Source organism: Dasypus novemcinctus, chromosome 3 (genome assembly GCF_030445035.2).
Source record: "Dasypus novemcinctus isolate mDasNov1 chromosome 3, mDasNov1.1.hap2, whole genome shotgun sequence".
Lineage (NCBI taxonomy): Eukaryota > Metazoa > Chordata > Mammalia > Cingulata > Dasypodidae > Dasypus > Dasypus novemcinctus.
This window is the reverse complement of record NC_080675.1, coordinates 121,506,348-121,528,855: the sequence shown is the minus strand read 5'-3', so window position 1 is coordinate 121,528,855 and position 22,508 is coordinate 121,506,348. Positions and strand designations below refer to the sequence as shown.

The 22,508-nt window shown below is 34.3% G+C and overlaps 2 protein-coding genes across 2 annotated transcripts in view; one reads left to right on the top strand and one right to left on the bottom strand.

Annotated features, from left to right (window-relative positions):
* FAM227B (family with sequence similarity 227 member B) overlaps positions 1-22,508 on the top strand; it is a 276,142-nt gene that overhangs the window by 122,062 nt on the left and 131,572 nt on the right. The window lies entirely within an intron of this gene.
* FGF7 (fibroblast growth factor 7) overlaps positions 19,218-22,508 on the bottom strand; it is a 56,788-nt gene continuing 53,497 nt past the window's right edge. Inside the window, exons 3-4 of the mRNA XM_004471790.5 lie at positions 21,418-21,521; positions 19,218-20,327 (exon numbers count right to left, since the gene is read on the bottom strand). Coding sequence (XP_004471847.1) covers positions 20,133-20,327; positions 21,418-21,521 — 299 coding nt within the window. The 3' untranslated portion in view covers positions 19,218-20,132. The remainder of the gene's footprint in view (positions 20,328-21,417; positions 21,522-22,508) is intronic.

Genomic DNA, 22,508 nt, shown 5'->3' with positions numbered 1-22,508 from the left:
GATATAATATCAATTTTTATATTTACTTTCAGGTGCTGATACAGTTTTTGTATCTATATGTTTTATAGTTACCTAATCGAGAGTTGAAGATAGGTCAAAAGTACCTATGATTATTCCATCACTTTACATAGAAACCTCTTAAAAATTTTTATTATTTTATTCAAACACACAGGAAGATATAGAAAATAATATCTCCTACATTTAAAAGATATATACATTTGCCATCATTACTTCAGATTTTTCTTTTCCAGGTCTTTTGTACCACACAGAAATCCCATCCCCTCCCTTATTCTCTCTCCAGTGATAATTATTATATTGAAATTGGTGGAAATCCTTGCTATCTATAATAAATAATATTCTTTTATGTGATTTTACGTAATAATATCTAACCATATGAAACTGCCCTTGATTAAAATTTAATAATTTATGCTCAATTTTGAGGAATCTACTGTTTGAAGCATCTGCTTGATAAACTGTATTTTAACTTATTAGAGCCTTATTGGGTAATATTCTCATGTGTTAGATGACTTTTATTATTATGCTCATTCTGTAAATGGGGAAATGAAGCACAGATTATGTAATTTGTTCAAGATCACATACCTGATAAGAAATGGAATATGAACTCAAATCCAGGAAATTTTGGTTTTAGATTCTAAACTCTTAACCACTTCACATATTGCCTCTCAGTTGTTTAATTTTATAGACTTGTAAGTATATTAGGGTTCAAAATTACCAGCACAGGATAAGTAGGAAGTTCCACTTACTATGAAACAAAATAATCATACACAATAATTCTTTTGATGTTCTCACCCTACTTCTTCCTCTCAATTCCCCACAATTCCCTTATTGTCCTCCTTCCTGCACTAAAGGAGATCATGGCCAACATCTTTCTAATGCCATCTCTCTGGAAAGTGCTCTAATTTTGCATCTTCATCCATATCCTCTTCTTATAAAAGTAAACTTAGCATATACATTGTTTTGCATAGAGTTTCTCTAAACTGGCAAGGAAAAAGTAACATTAAGGTTTTATTACCAATTAAACTTTAACTGCTTTAAAAGAAGGAAAAGAAACTAATTTTTTTATCCTCTCCTATGTCTTTGGTGATGTGTTAATTGCTTTTATGAATGATTTAGTTAATTCTGAACAACTTGAAGAAGAAGGTATTATTATCCTTATATTGTAGAGAGAAATATGAAGGTTCAAAGCAGTTAGATAATGGAAAGCAGATTTGGCTCAATGGATAGAGCGTCCACCTACCACATGGGAGGTCCAGGGTTCAAACCCAGAGCCTCCTGACCCGTGTGATGAGCTGGCCCATGCACAGTGCTGATGCACACCAAGGAGTGCTGTGCCATGTAGGGGTGTCCTCCACATAGAGGAGCCCCACATGCAAGGAGAGCACCCCATAAGGAGAGCCACCTAGCTCAAAAAAAGTGCAGCCTGCCCAGGAGTGGCACCACACACACAGAGAGCTGACGCAGCAAGATGACGCAGCAAAATGTGACAGATTACCGGTGCCACTGACAAGAATACAAGCAGACACAGAAGAACACACACCGAATGGACACAGAAAGCAGACAACGGGGGGGGGGGGGGGAGGGGAGGGGAGAGAAATAAATATAAAATAAATCTTTAAAAAAAAACAAAGAGTTTAGATAATGAAGAGTAAGGTCAACAATTGTACTTTGAACTACTATACCACTTTTTCAAAATGGAGGCTGCATTTTAGCTGAGAATAATTCCGTATAACTAAAGAAATTAAATCTCAATTAATGGAATTCTAAATCATTGGGGAAAATATTTTTTTATGATGGGTATAGTTTTTTATAGGTAACCTGTGATTAAACCAACACTTCTTGCTCTGTACTACCTGTAAGTCCACATTTGCCATTTGCAGTGTTCAACTCAACGGCTCTCTCTCTCCCCCCTTCTGTTTTGGTCTTTTGTACTGTCAATATTTCTTACTACTCCTTATTGTTACCTTCTGCTTCTTGTTTACATATAAGAGAGCAGAATGTTAGTGATCAATGTTTCCTCTAGGCTGAAAAAATAACTTTTCATAGAAAAAAATACAGTATAATAAAACAACATTTTCTACTTGTTCATACATAGCTGAAATAAACCATTATCCCCTTAGCCAAAATTTTAAAGTAAGTCACTTTTGGAGAACATTCAATTTTTTTCCCATCTCTGAATGTATCTACCACTTCTCTAGCTAGCTGTGCCTTCATTCCTTTTAGGAGTCAGGTCTTGTTTCAGTTTCTAAAGGCTGCCAATGCAATATACCAGAAATGTGTTGGCCTCTATAATAGGAATTTATTACTTTCAAAGTTTGCAGTTCTGAGGCTATGAAAATGTCCATTCAAGGAATCTTTAGAGCTACTGTCTCACCAAAGGGTGGCTGCTGGCGATCCTGGACTCCTGCCACGTGGCAAGACACAATGACAGTTCTGTGGTGCAGGTCTCTGCCTCCTTCTCCAGGCTTACTTATTCCCCCAGCTCTGCTGCGTGTGGTCAGGCATTTGGCTTGTCTCTCCCCTCTCCTCTGTACCCACCTTTTAGCTTCTTGGGGGTTTCTCTGCCCCTGCCACATTTTCTCTGTCTCTGCATTCAGTCCTCCGTTTATAAATGACCAAAACTCACCTAGTTCATGCCTCACTGAAACAGTCCAGTCAAAGACCCCCCAACGGAATCCAATCCACTCTAAGTGTCCCACACCCACAGGTATGATTAGCGCCAAAAACATGATCTTTTCTGGGGTCTACAAAAAACTTCAAACTATCACAGGTCTCATACTCTCTAATCCCAGCAATTTCATCATGCACAGTTTCTGAAGTCCCAAATCCTGGAGTTGCTAGGGGGGAAAAAAAGATTTTATTTCACCTGAATGAAAGTTTTTCTGTACTTGGTCAGTCCATTATATAATTCTTTGCTATTCAAAATGTAGTCGCCAGACTACCAATTTCACTATCAACTGCAAACTTATTAGAAATGCAGACTCTCAGGCTCCACCTAAATCCCTTGGATTAAAATTTGCATTTTAATTAGTTTTCCATGTGATTCATTTATACATTAATGTCTGAGACTCATGAATTTTTGTATTCTTTTTGAGGATCAAATTTTAATAGTTGAGAATGAAGGAGGAAATATTTTTGTGGAAGGGTCAGAGGGAAACAGGAAACTGGAAAAAAACAGTACTTTTTTCTCAGTCTTTTATATGGACGCTTCTAGAAATAGCAAGTAGTGGTTTCAGGAATTGGGAAACCTATCCTCTGAGTCCAAAGTGGTTCAGCGACACAATAACAGCAAAAATCTGAAATTTCCAAACCTCTGAAAGAACCTGAAGCCTCCATGGATGCATACTGGCCAACTACACACCACTGTTTTTGTAGAGGAAATTAACAGGACAATTATACCATATTCAAAAACACAAGGTTTGCTTAAAGAGATGTTTTGGTTTTTTTCCTCTGAAGTCTTGATGGGTAAAGTTCTGCTTAGATTGTGATGAGTTGACAATCTGTTTAAGGGAGTTTGTTTGAATCTATGTGTTGCTTTATTTGAATTTTGAGCCTCTTGTATTATTATAACACTATAATACTCTCAAAGCATTCTTCTGAGTTTTTATGTTTGTTAGTGGTCAGTAACAAGAGGCTTTCCTCTACACAGTGATTCAGGGAGCAAAGATACTTACATCTATTAAAATACTGTCTATCATTGTGTAGAACCGAGAATAAAAAAAAAAGGAGAAAGCACACACTCTTCTTTTGTTGTTTGTTTGTTTGTTTTTAAGGTAGATAAGATGAATTTTATTCTGGAAAATAGTCAATGAGATTTACACATATGGGAGGCATTAAAAATTGGTGCAAGGAGACACTTGAAGACTTGTTCTAGAAGGAGTGTGTTGGAGACTAATGGTTTTGCCCTTACCTTGTGATAAGGGAGTAGGCACCATGAAATTCTAGGCAGAAAGCACACTTTGATCTGTATACAATTCACCTCAGCAAGTATTTACTTAACATGTAGTATTTATTCATCACCATGTTGGATCTGTGAGCAGGCAGAAAGTAAGATCTTTGTCTCATAGGAGCTGACAGTGTTTCCCAGTTGAGCACATGTGAGCATGCAGGGGGAAACTCACCCTCTACTAATCATTGGAGCCAGCACCGGCCAGTGCTAGTGGGGTTGACAGCAAGTAATACTGGGATTCAGATATGGGAGAGAACTATGCTCACTAGTGTGCTTACAGTCAACTCAGGGAGAGGAAGGGCTGAAGGATAAGAAGTGAAGTGGAACCTTTGGATCTGGTGCCAGGCCAGAAAGAAGGTGCCAGAAATGGGAGCTTGGATGTGAGAAATATCTCACAAAGAAGTTGCTGTTCACAGGTCACATCACCATCACACCACTGTGTGCCCATCTGCCAGACCAGAGTTCAACATGGTTCTTGATGTTTCTGGCCCCTGGTTATCTGTAATCCCACCCTCCTCTGGTTCTTCATTCTCATTCTTGCCCAGTCAGTATTTCTAAATCATAAATTCAATCATGTAATTCCTTTAAGACCCTTCCTGGGAAGCTGCTATCTAGTGATAACTCTATCCTATGAAGGAGTAGGACAAATTTTGGGGTACAGCTAAATGTCTCTGCCAGTTATTCAGTGAAAGTATAATACATTAATCTTTATGTAATAATGGATTGCTTTTACTAAGACCAAGCCCCAAGAATTTTGGAATCAAAAGACTAAAAATTTATTTGCATGTGTGTGTGTTGGGGTAAGAGCAATTTTTGTTTCTGTAGATTTGGAGCTTCAAATTCACCTTTGGGGTTATGCTGTTACATTATTTAAAAGGAAAAACCTTATTAATGGACATTTTGTTTATAAAAAGGTAAAGCAAAGAAACCATAACGCTCCAAACTGCTATGCATAATAATACGAGGTGCATTTTTACAAATTATGTTTTTTTAGATAACTAGCCTCAGACTAAATCTGAGGAAGAAGTCTTATATTTCTTTTCTTATAGACTGAGAAATTAGGGGCTATGGCAGTTTGTGATTATTTATGAATACCAAAAAAGAGAAATTATGTTTGTAAACTAATCTATTCCTCTGGGTGTGATATCCTTTGATTGTATTAGATTCAGCTGAGGGGTCTTTGATTCAATTATGTTAAGATTAGGGCTTTGATTCAACCAGTCAGTAGGGTATAACTCAGGATGATTCCCCACCTCCTTCATGGGCTATATAAACAGATACTCAAGAAAGCAAAGGGAAGGGTCATTTCAGTCCTGCCATGTGTCAGAAAGGAGAAGGCTAAAACAGCTAAAGCCCAAGGAAGAAATGAGCCATTCACTTGAGAGTTTGTAGCTGAAGAGAACAGAGATGCTGAGCAACTGAGAATGCCCGGAGAGAATGAGACTTATGCCAGATACTGTTATAGGAAGCCCTGAGAAACCAAGCAGAGATCACCCACTGTCTTGTTTCAACATGTGGCAACTAGTTTGGTGAGAAAGAATTAATACTTCTTATGGTACTCTGAGTTGGACTTTCCACAGCCCTGGGACTGTAAGCTTTTACCCCAAATAAAAGCCACCAGATTTCTGATACTTTGCATCAGCACCCTTTAGGTGACTAATACAGGGCCCAATATGCCAAGAATGAGATGTGTGCTAAAAATTGTCAGGTGAAAAGAGAAAGAGGTGCCCTATGCAACTAAGCCTAGTGCTACATGGTACCTAAGAGTTACCTCCTGAGAGCCTCCGTGTTGCTCAAATGTGGCCACTCTCTAAGCCAAACTCAGCATGTAAATGCATTACCTTCCCCTCACCATGGGATATGGCTTCCTGGGATGAGCCTCCCTGGCACTGGGGGATTACTACCATTCACTAACCGGTGATTCAACTAGAAAAAGACCTTGAATAAAAGGCAGAAATGGTAAAGACAAATGAGATTACATGGCTAAAAGTCTTCAAAAAAAAGTCAGGATGTCATTAGCAGGATCACGCTTAAGCACACCTCAGGAGGATCCCAGAGATAGCCAAAGTAGATGCAACCTAAGATACTGGTGCTCCTGAGGGCGACAGAGACACACAGGTTCTATGGTCATGGTAGATGACTCTGGAGTTCAGTGCCTTATCAGTGGGCTCTACTTTGGAATTTGTGTTCCTGAGTATGATGGAGTTGGACTCACATGTAAACTTTCTACACATGCCTCTTCTGTCACTTTTACTGAACCTATGGTTGGTGCTGGGTTGGTGTATACAAAGGAGGCTTGAATCTCTGGACTGGCCATGTGCCACCTGGGACCTGAGCCTCAGCAAAGTTGCAACTCCTACTCTCCAGTTCTTTGGACTTACCCAGGTCAGCTAACAAGGAGGTGAAGATGGTCAACCACTACACCAGGGAACTGAGAGTGCTTACAACTCCAAGCAGGAGAATAGCATCCATCAGCCATGTGGGATCTAAGCCCCCTCTTGATATAGAGGTGGAGTAGACATCACCATCTCAGGGTCCACAGGATGGAGGAATAAAATATGGATTAGAGTGAACTTATTGGTATTCTACTATAGAACTCTTATGACTAGTAATGGAAGAAACTGTAACATTGATCTGTAGAAAGTGGCCACAGTAGTTGCTGAGGGCAGAGAGAGGGAAAAAGAGATATGATATGGGGACATTTTTGGGACTTGGAGTTGTCCTAAATAATATTGCAGGGACTGATGCTGGACATTATATATCCTGCCATAACCCACTGAAAGTACTGGGGGATTGTAAACTACAATGTAAACTATAATCCATACAGTGCAACAGTGCTCCAAAATGTATTCACCAAATGCAACGAATGTGCCACAATGATGAAAGAAGTTGTTGATGTGGGAAGAGTGAGGGGTGGGAGTACGGTATATGGGAATCTCATAATTTTTAATGTAACATTTTTTGTGATCTATGTATCTTCAAAAAAAAACAAATTAGAAAAATTTTTTAAAAAAAGAGAGATGCCTTATAGGAGTAGTCCTCAAAGTGAGTCTGAGGACTCCTGTGGGTCTATAAGACCCTTTCAGGGAGTCCACAAAAAATGATAAAATTATTTTCACAATAATACTATGTTATTTGCATTTTTCACTATATTAATATTTGCACTGATGCTGTAAAAATAACAGTGAGTGTTATGAATTAAATTGCATACCCCAAAGCATGTGTTGTAGTTCTAATCCCAGAAACCTCAGAATGTGACCTTATTTGGAAATTGGGTTAGTGCAGATGGAATTAGACAAGTTATAATGAGGTCAGACTAGAAAAGGGTGGGCCACTAATCCAAGGTAAGTATCCTTATAAAAATAGGACATTTAGGCACAGAGTGAGAGAACAGCAGGTGATTAATAAGACAGATAATGCCATTGATTGCCAGCAAACCTCCTGAAGCTAGAAGAGGCTTCAAAGAATTCTCTATAGGTTTTAGAGGAAGGATGGCCCTGCTCATACCTTGATTTTGAGCTTCTAACCACCAAAACTGGGAGACAATACATTTCTGCTTTTTAAAGTTTGCAGTACTTTGTTATATAAACCCTAGGAAACTAAGACATTGACTAAAATGGCATCTCAGCACAAATCAAGGCGGTAGCTACAAGCTTTACCAGTAATGCATACCATGTGCTCACAGTTTTTTAAAGAAGTTTCATTTAACTGGCATTGGTGTGGAGAAAGTGGCTATGGTGGCTGCTGGGGGTAGGGAATGGGAGGAAGAGATGAGATGTGGGGGCGTTTTCGGGACTTGAAGTTGTTCTGGGTGGTGCTGCAGAGACAGTTACCGGACATTGTATGTCCTCCCATGACCCACGGGGTGGAATGTGGGAGAGTGTGGTCTATGATGTGAACCATTGACCATGAGGTGCAGCGGTGCTCAGAGATGTATTCACCAAATGCAATGGATATCTCATGATGATGGAGGAGATTGTTATGGGGGGAGGAGTGGGGAGAGGGGGGTGGGGGATATATGGGGACCTCATTTTTTTTTATGTAATATTTTTTAAAAAAGACCAAAAAAAAAGTTTCATTTAAGAATGTCCTTCACAAAGCAGTAAAAAGCATTAACTTGATTCATTCTTGATCCTTGAATAAATGTTTTTAACATTTTATGTGACAAAAGGGGAAATATGCATAAAACACTTTTGCTATATTCTCAAGTATGATTTTATCTCAAAAGAAAAGCACTTGTTTGATTTATGACCTTAATTAGCTGTTTTGCCATAGAACATTATGTTTACTTGAAAGAATGACTGACAGGAAAATTATGATTATTCAGACTTGGTATTTGGCAAACATTTTTCCTAAAAATTAGTGAAATGAGTCTGTCATACCAAGGAAAACAACTAACCGTATTGTGGCCAATAATAAAACTCAAGCTATCGAACAAAAATTTTAGATAATTTATATCTTCCACCATAATCTTGACAGCTTTCCAATGCTTAAAGACTTTCTAATGAGATCACAAATGTTGGCACATTTTTTATGCAATTTCAAAATATCACAGTTGATACTATGTATAAAAATAATATACAACATTTATATTGTATAAAAATGTGTCAACATTGAGATTTGTATAACTCACTAAACCAATATTTTCCTAATGACCAATACATTATGCTAAAAACAATCATACGTGGGTTTAAAAAAAGCTGAAGTATAAGATGGACCAATGGATTTTAATGTAATATAAAATACATTGATGTGTTTCTAGGTTCCATATTGCAACCCACCTTTAAGAAACACCATGCCAAGCTTTTCATACAATAATCACAATTATATGAGAGACTTTTAAAATACTCTTGCCTCCTCCAGTTACATATCTAAGGGAAGCCAGATTTTCTTTACATACTTCAATCTAAGAAGCCTATTAGAATAAATGCAGAGGCATGTATTAGAACCCAGCTATCATCTATTAAGCTAACATTAAAGAAATTTTTAAAATGTGAAACAGTTATTTTTTCATAACTTTTTCTTGAAAATATATTTTTTTATAAAAGATTGTTTATCTTAACATTAAATGGGTTTATTTTATTTTCAAATGAATTAATATTTTAAATATTTCTCAGTATTAAAATCTAATATAGAAAATATTAAAGCATATAATAACCCACAAAAACAAAAGTTCTTTGGTGTCCTCAATGATTCTTCAGAACGTGAAGGGTTTCTGAGACCAAAAAGTTTGCAGACCACTGCCCTACAGGAAATTGCTGCAGAGCACCTTGGCTCATAGCATCTGACAGCAACCATATCCTACTTTTAGTTTTACTGTTCCTGTGTTGCTTATCCCCAAGCTGTACTCAGTCATCACTGAATTCCCTAAATGTAAGACACAGATTATTCATTGGGGCTAAATGTATATTTTGATTTGTAACTTTTTTCTGCAGTGTTTAGTGCTTCTTCAGTTTTGATATATTTAGCTTGCACTTAAAAGACTTGAATGTTGCCGCGCAGGTCATGTAACTCCTCTGAGCTTTATTTTTTCAGCTGTAAAAGGCTATTATAATAGATTTCTACGTTCCTTTTTCTGAAAATTTTGTTTGTTTTAATTTTTATTAGAGAAGTTACAAGCTTATTAAACAACCATGCATAACACGCAGAATTCCCATACATTACCCCACCACTAAAATCTTGCATTGTTGTGGAACATTTGTTAAAAATTATGCAAGAACATAATAAAAATATTACTGCTAACTATGGTCCAAAGACTTTCCCTAACATTTTGTTAGTTACATGACCTCTTTTCATAGGTGTTGAGTATTCCAAAGAAGTTGTAGGCAACTGAGGTAGAACTAGTGACAGGGACAGGTGGATTAGCATCCTTGATTTTAGAACTCTTTAACCTCTTTAACTATATTGTGGGGGGGGGGGGGTATGTGTCTGTGTGTATTAAACCTTAACCTGTGTGCTGAATAAAGGTCAAGAGCAGAACCAGAGTGAAACATGAGTATATAAACACATATGTGCATATATCTGACTTTGAAGGAATAGAATAATATGTTCTTTGTATATACTGCTGTGTCGGAATTGCTTCTTCCAACCTAAAATATACTTAAAATATAATTTCTTCTTCTTGAAATATGAGATGTTCATTGTCATGTGTGGTTAACTTCTCCAGAATTTTAATGAAAAGAACTTTGTTTTTAATGAAATAAACAGACAGCAGGCAGTTAAAATTTGCCTATCAAACAAAATGGCATAATATATCTCTTTTTATGACAGGAGTGTATGCACTTATAAAATTTAGTTATCTGGAATTACTCAAGTCCTATAAGCCAGTTCTCCTGCCATGTGTATTATTAGATTATTTACTAAATAATAAAGTGTTATAATACTGTGTATATTTATATGTTATATATTGTATGTAATATATAATAGAAATACTACTTTAATAATTTTAGATATTATATTATATATACTAAAATATATTAAAAACTAAAATTTTAATGTTCATTTCTCTTATTATGGAACAACACCATGTAAGCTTTTAAATGCAGATCATTTTACAGAACTATTTTTACACCTCTCATCCAATTTTTAAACTCAGTTTTTCCTGTTTATCTAGACTTTAAGGTTAAACATTAGCACAACCCATGATTTCTTTATAAGCTAAAGTTTAAACAACAGCAATTTTTTAAAAAACCAACACATTATTTTCAACTAACATGACACTTTTAAGTACCTATGTACATTGTACTGTATTTGCAGTTGGGGGAAGAAAAAAATTACACAAGTATCAGATGATATATAGAAATTACATATTATAGAAATATTCCAAATTATAATCAGATGAATTAGGAATTGATATCTTATAAAAAGAACTACTTGATCCTTTATTTGTGCCTATGTCATTTTGCTACTTTTTCACTGTTGACATCACTTAGACAATACAAAAGAACCCTTAGAACTTGGAAATAAGGTAGCTCTCTAAGAATTAAGTTAGTGAAATTTCCATCCACATTATGTTTTTCATTTTGCATCATGGAAAATAAATCAAGAAATTTGCGTGGTTAAAGAGTGAGGAACCCTCAAACACAGTAATAAGATTGTCACAGACACAAACTACCAAAGTGAAAATCTTATTGGTTGTGTTTTATAATATGTGACTAAAGACTGTGTGGGCAGAAGTGAGAATAAGCATAGAATAGAGAAAACCTAAAGTACAAGAAATTGGTGTTTTTGTAGAACTACACAGATTTGCTTGTTGTGGACTAGGCTTCACATTAGTTTGGATAATATCTTTCAAAACCATTTCACCTCCCTTTGCTTTGATTCCATGCTCATTAAGCACCTTTCAAATTAGTAATTTAGCTTCCAAGATAATTTTCCGTGACCTGCCAAAAGATGACCTTCAACCATCTCCCTTAGTTAGATATATTGATCAGTTGATTGGTAGCAATGGCCAGAGGTGCTGGATAGCAAGAAAATGCAGTGGGGTTCTATTATATTATGAAGTGAATTATTAGCATACTATATTGAGTGACATGAAATTGCCATCTTATGGGGAAGTGAATGACAGGAAAGTGAATTATATGAACACTTCTGGGAGATTTAGTCCCCATTACATACATAACAAGGTGGTACATTTTATTCATTTGAAACAACCACATTTGTGTCATGCTTAGATATTAGGAAAAAAAACTTTGTAAAGAGGTATGCTTATCATTCTGTCACTGAACTGAAATTGGTTTATTCATTCATTCAACAAATCAGTTCAGTTTATCTGAAGCAGAAATTACTAGAGGCAAAAACTGGTAAGAATGCTTAAATGGTAACTTCAACAAATTCCTAGCGTCTCATTGTGGACTAAGAAAGAATAAAACTGAAATGCCAGGAATGAAAAAAACACTGAAACAGAAATGAAAAATGCCTTTGATAGACTCAACGATAGATTGGACACAATTAAGGAAAGAATCAGCAATCTTGAAAACATGTCAGTAAAAAAAAAAAAGATTGTAAAGGACTCCACAGATATATAAATTTACCTTTGCATAGACAAAGATAAGATCATTTATGTAGGCATGGTGACTTGATTTCTGGAAATATATTTGTGCATACAATTTATTATACAACTTATCAATAGATTATTTGTTTAAATCAGTTAGTCAGCAAGTACTTTTTGAGATTCTATTTCCTTAACCAGATTCCATGGGGAATTTATAAAGAGGAATATCCTTTTTTATTTTATTACATTTACCATATATTTATCATACAGTGCCTGACATACACATTATAGATTCTCAATATATGCTTGTTTACCTGAAGTAGATGAAGACATATATTCATAAATCATTATGAGTGTAAATACATATATATGTCTACATGTGTGTATATGTTTATAATCAATTCCTAGATGGATGTCATAGACTAGTGCAATAGGATTCAGAAAAGGAAAAATAAATGTTAGGCAGGGATAAGTTTGAGAATAGCTTATCAAAGAGCTGGGTCTTGAGTTTTGTCCTTGAGAGCAGAGCAGGGTGTGGGTTAATAATAAGATGTAAAGACATTCTACATGGTAGGGATAATAGAGACAAAACTCAGGGATAAAATCAAGCATAATCTGTGTAAAACATTATAAACACAATGGACTAAGGAAACTATATGTTTATGTTGAACAGTGAGACAACTGGACAGATGAGAAAGAGCCAGTTGGTTGACAACTGTGGGTGCTAGTTAAGGAATTTAGAATAAACTCAAGATACAAAAGGAGCCAAAATAAGTTCTACAGTAGGGAATTGACATAGTCCAGGGGTCAGTTTAAGAAGATTATGGAATGAGGCAGCATCTGAAATGGGGAGAAACTTGAAATAGAAGAATGATTAGGGAGCTTTTGCTAAAATCTAGACATGAGGAATAAGGTTGTAGAAGCACCAAGAAAGAGATGACTCTGAAAGGATGTTGATAAAGAAGAGGTTAGCTTGTCTTCATGATTTTGGAGATGGTCAAAAGGAAGGAGAAGCAAGAAGAGTGAAGTTGACTAAATTTGAGGATGAAAATTAAAATGTTTAATCCTATGTACTGCTGGTCAGTGTATAAACTGGAAAAAAAATCCTGAAAATAAGTTTTTCAATTTTTATTTTTAAAAAGGTTTTCTTTTTTGGCCTAATAATTCTATTTCTTGTCATGTATCTTAAGAAAACAATCAAAATGTAAAGAAGTATATACAAAAATTTTCATATTTATATTAGTGAAAATTTGAAACAATTGAAATAACCAACACAAGGAGATTGATTAAATAAAGAATAGTAAAGTAGAAACCCTCTTATCTAACCTAGTAAGATCCATTAATCAATTAATGAATAGAAAAATTTTGTTAAAGTGAGAATCATTAAAATGATATATAAAAAGTTGTAAATATTTTACTTACCTCAAACATAGGCATGTATATTCATGTGTCAATTTTTGATGCAGGTCTACAGCCTTCCCCTGAGTATGATTCTAATAATTATATTGAATTTCAGTTTCATTTTCTCTAAAGTGAACTGAGAATTCAATGATATTTGCCAAACAATCTTGAGTTCATAATTCTTCTAGATAATTACTTTTTTCCTTTCACACCTAATTCAACAGCAAAGTTTTAAATAACTCACTTTTATCAAGTTTTTTTTCATGGCATTCACCTTACTTTTCATGAAACAGTCCCTTTTCGGTATACTTTGCAACCATCTGCAGTTTAAACACAAGAGAAAATGTTGGCAATATTATATGACCCTAATATAGCAGGATTCAAAAAGATATTTTTTCTAGGAAAACAATTGGTAGGAAACAATGAAAATGTTTATAGTGGTTATCACTGGTTAGTGAAATTGTAAATGATTTTATTTTCCTTTTATATTTTAAATGACAAAAATGTAATTCTATTTTAAAAATATATGACCCAATATAATACTCAAGTGCTATCTTCCCAGCCCATTGGTTTTCAGACTTTTTAGGTAAAACAACATTTTAGAAATGAAAACTCACATGCTCAATATTCTAAATGTAAAGCAGAACATTTTATTAGTATGAATTTATTTTATATTTTCAACTTTTCCTTAGTAAAAACCAACATTAACTTAATAAAAATTAATCTTTAAAAAAATCAACATGACATTGTCATGAGAAAGCATATTTAACATTTAGTTATTATCACACAACTAAGTCCACATGAGCATGTGAAAAGCAGATATATCTGAGACTTGCTGGACACTAGTGTGGTATATTAGCAAACTTTTTTAAATTAAATTTTACTTAACTTATATTGTACGTGCTTAACTTTATATGCCAGGGTAGAGTTTGAGTTTTCCTAATTGAATGAAGTTCAAACACTTGTATAGATAAGGCGGGGAAACCTTTATTTCTAGGTCTATGATAATATTAATTAATTAAAATTGTGGCATGTATTCCCTTTTATTGTGGTTTATAAATAGTTTAAATGCTTATTTTAAAACTGTTTGCAAAAATGTTTATAAAAATCATGAATTAATTCAGAGGAACCTTAAGAGTCCATAGAATACAGTTCTGAAACCATGGCTCTGGACTATTTATTTTTTCCTTTCCTTGATAATGAACTGTCCTTTTCCCTTTCCAATATCATTGCTTAGCCAGAATATTTTTTCATTATATTGGCTGAAGCAAGCATTCAAGAAATATTTACTGAGTGAATAGCCTTGTTCAGATCCTACCTCCTACATAAAACTCCACTAACTATCCTGGTAGAAGCAATCCCTCTGTTTTCTCAACCTCACATTATGTGTTGGTGAGAGTCATCTGAATTAAAAGTATTGCTTTATTTCATTATCAGTGTTGTCAAGTGTTTCATTGCATTCATACATCATAATTTATTTATCCATTTTCTTGTTGATGGGCATTTAGATTTTTACCCTAAATTTTACTATTATAAACAATGCTGCTTATAGGCTACTCTTAAGGATTTGGCTTCTATTCTGAGTGACTTAGAAAGCATAACAGAGTTTTGAACAGAGGAATTGCATAATCCGAATTATATTTTAACAGAATCATTCTGGGTGCACTTTTTGAGAATGGAATATAAAGGGGCATGGGCATTTTGTGCACTTTGTATTCTATAATCATTCCAATGCAGAAAGAAACAAATGTAGCTCCCGTTCTAGCACTGGCATTTCCTTTTAGCCCCGGCTGTGAATAAAAGAAATATGGAGGCATCTAAAAAAGCCGGTATCCCAGAATCAGAAGCACTCTTGACTTTAGGATCATATTAGAAAACATGAAATTAGGTGGGAAGCAAAATGAGTCTTTTCACAGCATTCAAAGGAAAGACAAAGATGAAGAAACATGTAATTCTGAGAGAGGTTTCTTTCATTTAGCTAATTGGTTCTCAATCATGGAAACACATTGGAAACTCTCAGGGATTTTGAAAATACCCTTGTGTTGAACATACCCCAGATATTCTGATGTAGTTGATTTGGTATTGGGTTTAGGCCTCATTATTTAAAAAACAAAAACAAAACAAAGCAGGTTATTCTAATGTTGATCCAATGTTGAAATCAATTGTTTTCAAGTCTTTTTTAGATCTTATCCTCAGATGGTTTGAGCAACTTTTAACTCATTGCCTGTACAATCTAGGGCAAAACACTATGGCCCAGTGGAATTTTTATTCTCATCTATGAATTTATTCTCCTGAGGCAGGCCAATGGATCAGAGGATTATCTTTAGGATAGGTCTGATGGCAAGGTCATTTCCTTCATGTGGAAATAAAGTGATATTGTTAGTTTAGCAGCTATATTAGAAATTCTACGGAGGCACACCTCAGGCTTATAGGCAGTCAAAAGACTGCATTTAAAACCTTTTTAAAATTATCCTGTGTGAGAATGGTCTATACGGTATCTCTGAGGAAGGACCAAAAATATTGCCACAAAGGATGTATGTCTAGTGCATCTCTTTCCCTGCTGAAATGGTTCACCACTGCAATTATGACTTACTCTTTTTAGGTCCTATAGAACCCCATCTTGTGGCTGTGGCTTTAAAAACATCCAGTTTATGATTTGTAGTAGGCAGCCTTTAAGATGGCCCCAATGAGCATGGCTTCCTAGTATTCACACCCTTGTCTAATCCATCCCAAAAATGTGGCAGAAGTGCTGGGATACCACTTTCAGGACTAGCTTATGAATGACTGTGACTTTCTTTTTGGAGACTCTCACATACGTTGTCTGATTCCTTGCTCTGGGGGAAACAAATTGCCCTAGTGAGTATCCTTACAGAGAGGCCCACAGGACGGGGACCTGAAGTGGTGGTATCTCCGGCCAGCAGCCAGTAGGGACCTGAGGTGGATCCTTCTCCCAGTTGAGCATTAAGATGACTGCAGCCCTAAGAGACAACCTGATTGCAACCTCATGAAAGACTGAGCCAGAGGCACCTAGCTAAACTGCATCCAGGTTTCTGATCCACATAAACTGTGAGATTATAAATATTTGTTGCTTTAAGATACTAAATTTAGGAGTAATATGTCAGGTAGGATTTGTCAAGAGAAGGGCCTGTCATCTTCAAGCTAAATGGTACTATTCATTTCACATTTCTGTTTTTAGGATATAGTACTAATGTTATGAGAGAAAATAAATTTTGTAGGTTCTCATGATTCCAACAATAAAGGTTTGGAAAATGAAACCACATAATGATTAAAAAGGAAAAGGAAAATGTGAGAGGTATCTTCTCAGAAAAAAGTAAATGCCTACCTCCTTGAGAGGTGTAGTTTGAGAAGGAAAGAATCAGGGATTGTTGGAAACAGACTGGGACTTTATAATTTCTTTCTTCTTTTCAAGTTCCTTCAACTCAGGAGAAAGTAAATTCTCTCGACAAACCATTCAAAGTTGGAGCATGAATGGGAGCATATGTGGGTCTGAAACACAAGTCACCTTTACTGAAATCAACACCTTTATTGAATAAATTTATCTCTAAGAGATGAAAACTCTGAGAGATCATCTCCAGTATTCCTCCCTACTGTCATTAAGTTGAATTTATAGTCAACAACTCAAATATCTTCACCTTGATCATTTATATTATGGTTTATCTATACCGAAATGTTTTAGTTCACTAGTTGCATCATTTTTAATTACTTCTTTTGTTAACATTTTATATTCTTTCATTTATTTCATTTATTTTTTTCCTTTCTAACTGTTGAAAGCCTATTTATTTAACCAATTTTCTCTTTCAAAGAACATTTTTGAGAGAGTTACTCTACTTATATAGGTGTTTTTGCATAATGCTTTTCATTCCACGTAAAGGGGAATACAATAGATTTGAAAAGGAACCAGGATTGGAAATTGCATTATTCCTTTGCTCCTTTGGAGTCAAGTCATTGTAGTATAGATTAATCATTGTGTGTGAAGTGAATTGTCAGAACATAGGTGACCTTTCTAGGTAAATGTAAAACCACATCTCAAGAGAAATGATTATAAAAGGAGACCACTAGCTAATAATTTCAGTAATCTAGAAGTAGGAAACACTTGGTAAGGGACATAATCTCCTTTCACAGCTGATATCTAACCAGCTTTGTGACCTCAATTTCCTCATCTGCAAATAGTGGGAAAGACTAAGGTCCCTTACAGTTTTAAGATTCTAGAATTCTAATCATGTGTGACTAATACCAATTTTATTTTCTAAATTTGCATGGTAAATGCAAAGGTAAATAATTAAAGACAAATGATTTTAGAAAGATCTTGTGGATGACCTGTAGAATTTGGGAATGAATTTACTGCCAAAGATTGATTTTGATTAATTCAGCATTGCTGTGTATTTTGATATTTATAACTCCATAGACTCTATTTGGCTCTAATATGGATCTTGTATCTTATATGTATAAACATTATTTCTATTTAAATTTATGTGTAATCATGTTTCTCCCTGATTTTTTTTGTTGTTGTTACAATTGATGAAAGCACATTTTTATAATTATACTAATAACTTTAGTCTATGGTTTAACTTAGAATTCACTGTCTGTGTTGTACTGTCCCACAGATTTTTTTATTCTGTTACTATCTATAACAAATTTCCATTTTTAACCGCATTCATATATATAATTCAGTGCTGTCAATTATGTCCACAGTATCATGCCACCACCATCCATTACCAAAAATGTTTAAATAAAGCTTAGTCTCATTATTAATTTTCTTTGTTATTTAAACTTTGGGTGAGTTCATATAAAAATTGACTATGGACAGATACTGTGACAGGCTAAGGAAACAAGTATGAAAAACATATGTTTTTCTCTGCCATGGAAATCTTCACAATGCTCCAGTCACAGAATGCTGATTGCAGATCCTAGGCTGGGAAGGTGCCCATGAATCAAGTGTTAGTTCAGAATATCATTCATTGAATCCCCCCAGAGTATAACAGAGGAAGGGCAGTTCTTTCTAGCTTCCTGTAGTCTGGTCATGTAGGTGAGCCACAAGAATATCAAATAAGTCCATAGTTTCTGTTGACTAAGCCTTTTCCTAGAACTCTTACCTATAAATATATTGCCAGATAATTTTTATGTAAAATAAAGGAACTTAGATGACAAATATACTGAAATTAAAAGCATAAAGGTTAGCATACCTATGGTTTAATTTAGATAAATGTTGGCCTCTATTGGAAAACATATAAAATGCTACAGAGTTCTGCCAATGGAAGAATTGTGAAGTGGAAGTTCAACTTTCTAATAAGCTCATTATTTAGAGCCTGACATCAAGCCTTCAGGGACCCAGAACCTCAACTATATTTTTTGCTCTAATCATCAAAAAGGAAAACAACTTTCATTGCTACTATCTTGTAGGATGGTAGAGATTTATAGAGATCAGAAAAATGTCTAACTTACACATATTTTCAAATACTTTTCTACTCATAAACTCAATATCATAACTTTACAATCCTATAAATTCTTTTATCTGCTATGATTTCACTTATATGATCCAATTTAATTGGTGAGAGTATGTCGCAAAACAGTTTTCATATTTTTGCATTGTTCCCTGAAAGACATCTATTGTGACCATTGCTGCAGGTTATCATTTTTGTCTGCCATCCAAGATTTGCTGGCCCAAGTACTGTGTACTAGGCTTGGTGTTGGTCATGGGGTGGCAGGGGGACTTGTAGTTGAGCCAGACGATTTTGTTATTCCTTTAAAATTAAAAGCATATGAAACAGATACAACGTATTAAGGTTATTTTTTATAAATAACATAAATTTAAATAACAAAACAATAAAGTTCAAATACAACTTAAAATAAAGTTTAATGCTGTAACCACAGAAAAATAGCATGATTATTTGCAGGAAGAACATTATAACATTATTAAAAGCCATATTCTCAAATATGAATTATACAAAAGATAATGTTAGTTGAAAAAACCTTAAAGATTTCTGTAATTTACTTTTAGGGTTTATAAAATGTCATTTTGTGGCAAGTGAGATGAAATACAGTATTATCATTATTACTATTTATATACAAGATTTTTGAAAATATCCTTTTAGCAATACCCTTTCCATATGAGCAGCATTAGAAATTTTGTTCTTTTTAATAGGTATAAGCATGCTCTACTCCAATAGTTTTTATAAAACTATCAATTTGATTCATTTCAATAACAGAAATTTGAGAATATTCCTTTTTTTCTGATTAGAATTTGAATGGATGGTAATGTTTCACTACAAAGCATTTCGAATGCTACTCATCTTCCCTAGCTAATTGACTTGATTATCTGACAAACTATCCCAGCAGCCTTTAAGTCTGACATATCTTATATAACATCATCTGCATTATTTTTATAGCAGCCATTTTATAAGCAGATAGGAATATTTAAATAATCATTACCAGATAATCAAATCTAACATTCTTAATTTAAAAAAAAATCATTACTATTACTAACACCATGATTGTACAGCCAGCTTTACAATTTTTTACAACTTTTAGTTACTAAATTTGATTTTTGTGTATATTTTTCAAACCTTTCTTTAATGTAGTCTCTTAAAATAAACAAGTGCGCAAGTCCAGCTTGATCAGTTTTTCAGTAGTTTTCCAGCCTTTCTTGGTAACTTTAAAAAAAAAAGAAAGAAAGAAAAGGAAAAAAGGAAGAAAACAGTCCACTTAAAGAAATCTCCCTGCTGGAACTGGTTTCTTATGTACCATATATGATTACGATATTGGTAAAGGAAGAAAATGGACTGTTTTTTGTTCTTTCTTCGTTTTTTTCCCTCTTACAGGAAACCCCTTTTGATTTAATGCAACAAACATTTCTCCTCCATTGTGTGTCCATTTAGCTGAAGCATATGTGTTGTAATGGTTTTCCAGAATTAATTCTTTGAAGTTGCAATCATCATTACATTCTTTCTGTTACAAATAAACAAACAAATAATATATTACAAACAAACAAACAAAACGATTTTTAGAAGGGCTTAATTAGACAAAGAATAAACAGGGAACATTGGTAATATTAAAACATATGCTTTTTTAAAAAAAATTCAAGTTGAGTGAGTCTAATGCCATTTATTAGATATAGGTATAAAATATTTGCAAAATTGATATTTAAAATTTTTTAAAGATTAAATGATACTCATTTTGTTATGTAGCATAGTGTCAAATATGTTGCTTTTTGGCAGTCACGTTCTACTGTTCTTTTGGTATTAGAAGCCATTTCCCCTACTTAGCAGCTCTCACATCGCTTTTCCCAAACCACTCATTCCCTACCCAATGCAAATTTGGTCTAGTTAGCAGAGCCTCTGCTCTCCTCAGATGTGGAACATATTTCACAAATTTTCTTCACTTATTACTTACTGCCTTTGATAGTAATGGAAAATAAAATGTTAATTTGATTATCTATCAAACCATTCATTCATTCATTAACTCAATTAAACATATATTATGTCATTAGTCTGGCAGGCTTTGTGCTCGGGAATGTGTGTGGGAATGCAAAAGAAATCCAGTTATATTTTATTATAGTAGTATAAACTGTTACATATTTTGCATGGTAATAAAGTGGGGTAATATGAATGCTTACATTTCAAAATCCTTGATTGTGAGATGAACTGAACATTTTAGGATTTTTTTTTCAAAAATTTTCATGTCAGTAGTGTTCAAAGTGGCAGAACTTTAACAAAAAGAGCTTTATACTGACAAACGGAAAGTTTAGATTTTAATAATCTAAAATGCACATGGAATTTTAGAGCTGGAAGGATCCTTATAGGTCAGCTAATCCAACTCACTTTACAGGTGAAGAAACCAAAGTTCAGGGAGGTTAAGCAATTTGGCCATGGTCACAAAGAAAATTTTTTTTCTTTATGCTGTGTAGAAAAGATTTTAATGAAATAATTAAAATATATATTGGGAGATAAATTAATTTCATTTTTACTTTCCAGAAAGGCAAATATCTTTGACAAAAATAAACTGAAAAAATTAAGATTAAGCTACCAATTATAAATACCTTTGCATAGAGTTTTCCTTCCTTGTTCATTGCAAGATAGTATTCACTCTCCACCCCTTTGATTGCCACAATTCCAACTGCCACTGTCTTGATTTCCATGATATCTGCAAGGAATCACAGAAAGATATGTAATACATACACTCAGCTTTTCAGATTATCCAACAATGGTTATATGGTCATTATTTATGCTTCATTTGGAAGCTGCTAAAATTATTTTTACTCATTCTGACACTCACTACCCATAACACATATAAACACCAGTGTAGTCCTTATTAAATATGAGGAAGGAAACTATCAATTTTTTAATAGAAAAAGATATCTGGATTCAAAAAATAGTTGCATATTCAAATTTAGCTTTTTATCCTCTAGAATTATATTTCTAATTTACAAAAATAATATTTATTGACGTCATGCCATATGCCAAGGATTGCTCCAGTGATCTTATATAATAGTAACTCTTTTAATCATCACCACAGCCTTTGAGGCAGGTACTGTTGTTACATATTATAAGAATCCACTATCTACTACCAGGTCTTGAAGATATTTTCCCTACAATTTCTTCTAGAAGCTTTATGGTACTTTTATTTTTAGGTTTTTGATCCATTTTGAGTTAATTTTTGGATAAGGTGTGAGATAGGGGTCCTCTTTCCTTCTTTTGGTTATGGATATCCAGTTCTTTCAGCACCATTTGTTGAATGGACTGTTCTGCCTGACCTGAGTGGGTTTAATAGGCTAGTCAAAAATCACTTGACCATACATGTGAGGGTCTGTTTCTGAACCATCAGTTTGGTTCCATTCATCTACGTGCCTCTTTATGCCAGTACCATGCTGTTTTTACCACTATAGCTAGGTAATATGATTAAAAGTCTGTAGATGAGAGTTTGCTTTTGCTTTTCCTTTTTAAGATGTTTCTGGCTATTCAGGACCCCTTACCTTTCCAAATAAATTTGATAATCATGCTTTCATTTAAAAAAAAAAAAAGGCTGGTGGAATTTTTATTGGGATTGCAATGAATCTGTATATCAATTTGAGTAGAATTGACTCTTAATGATATTTAGTCTTCCAATCTGTGAGCATGGAATGTTCTTCCA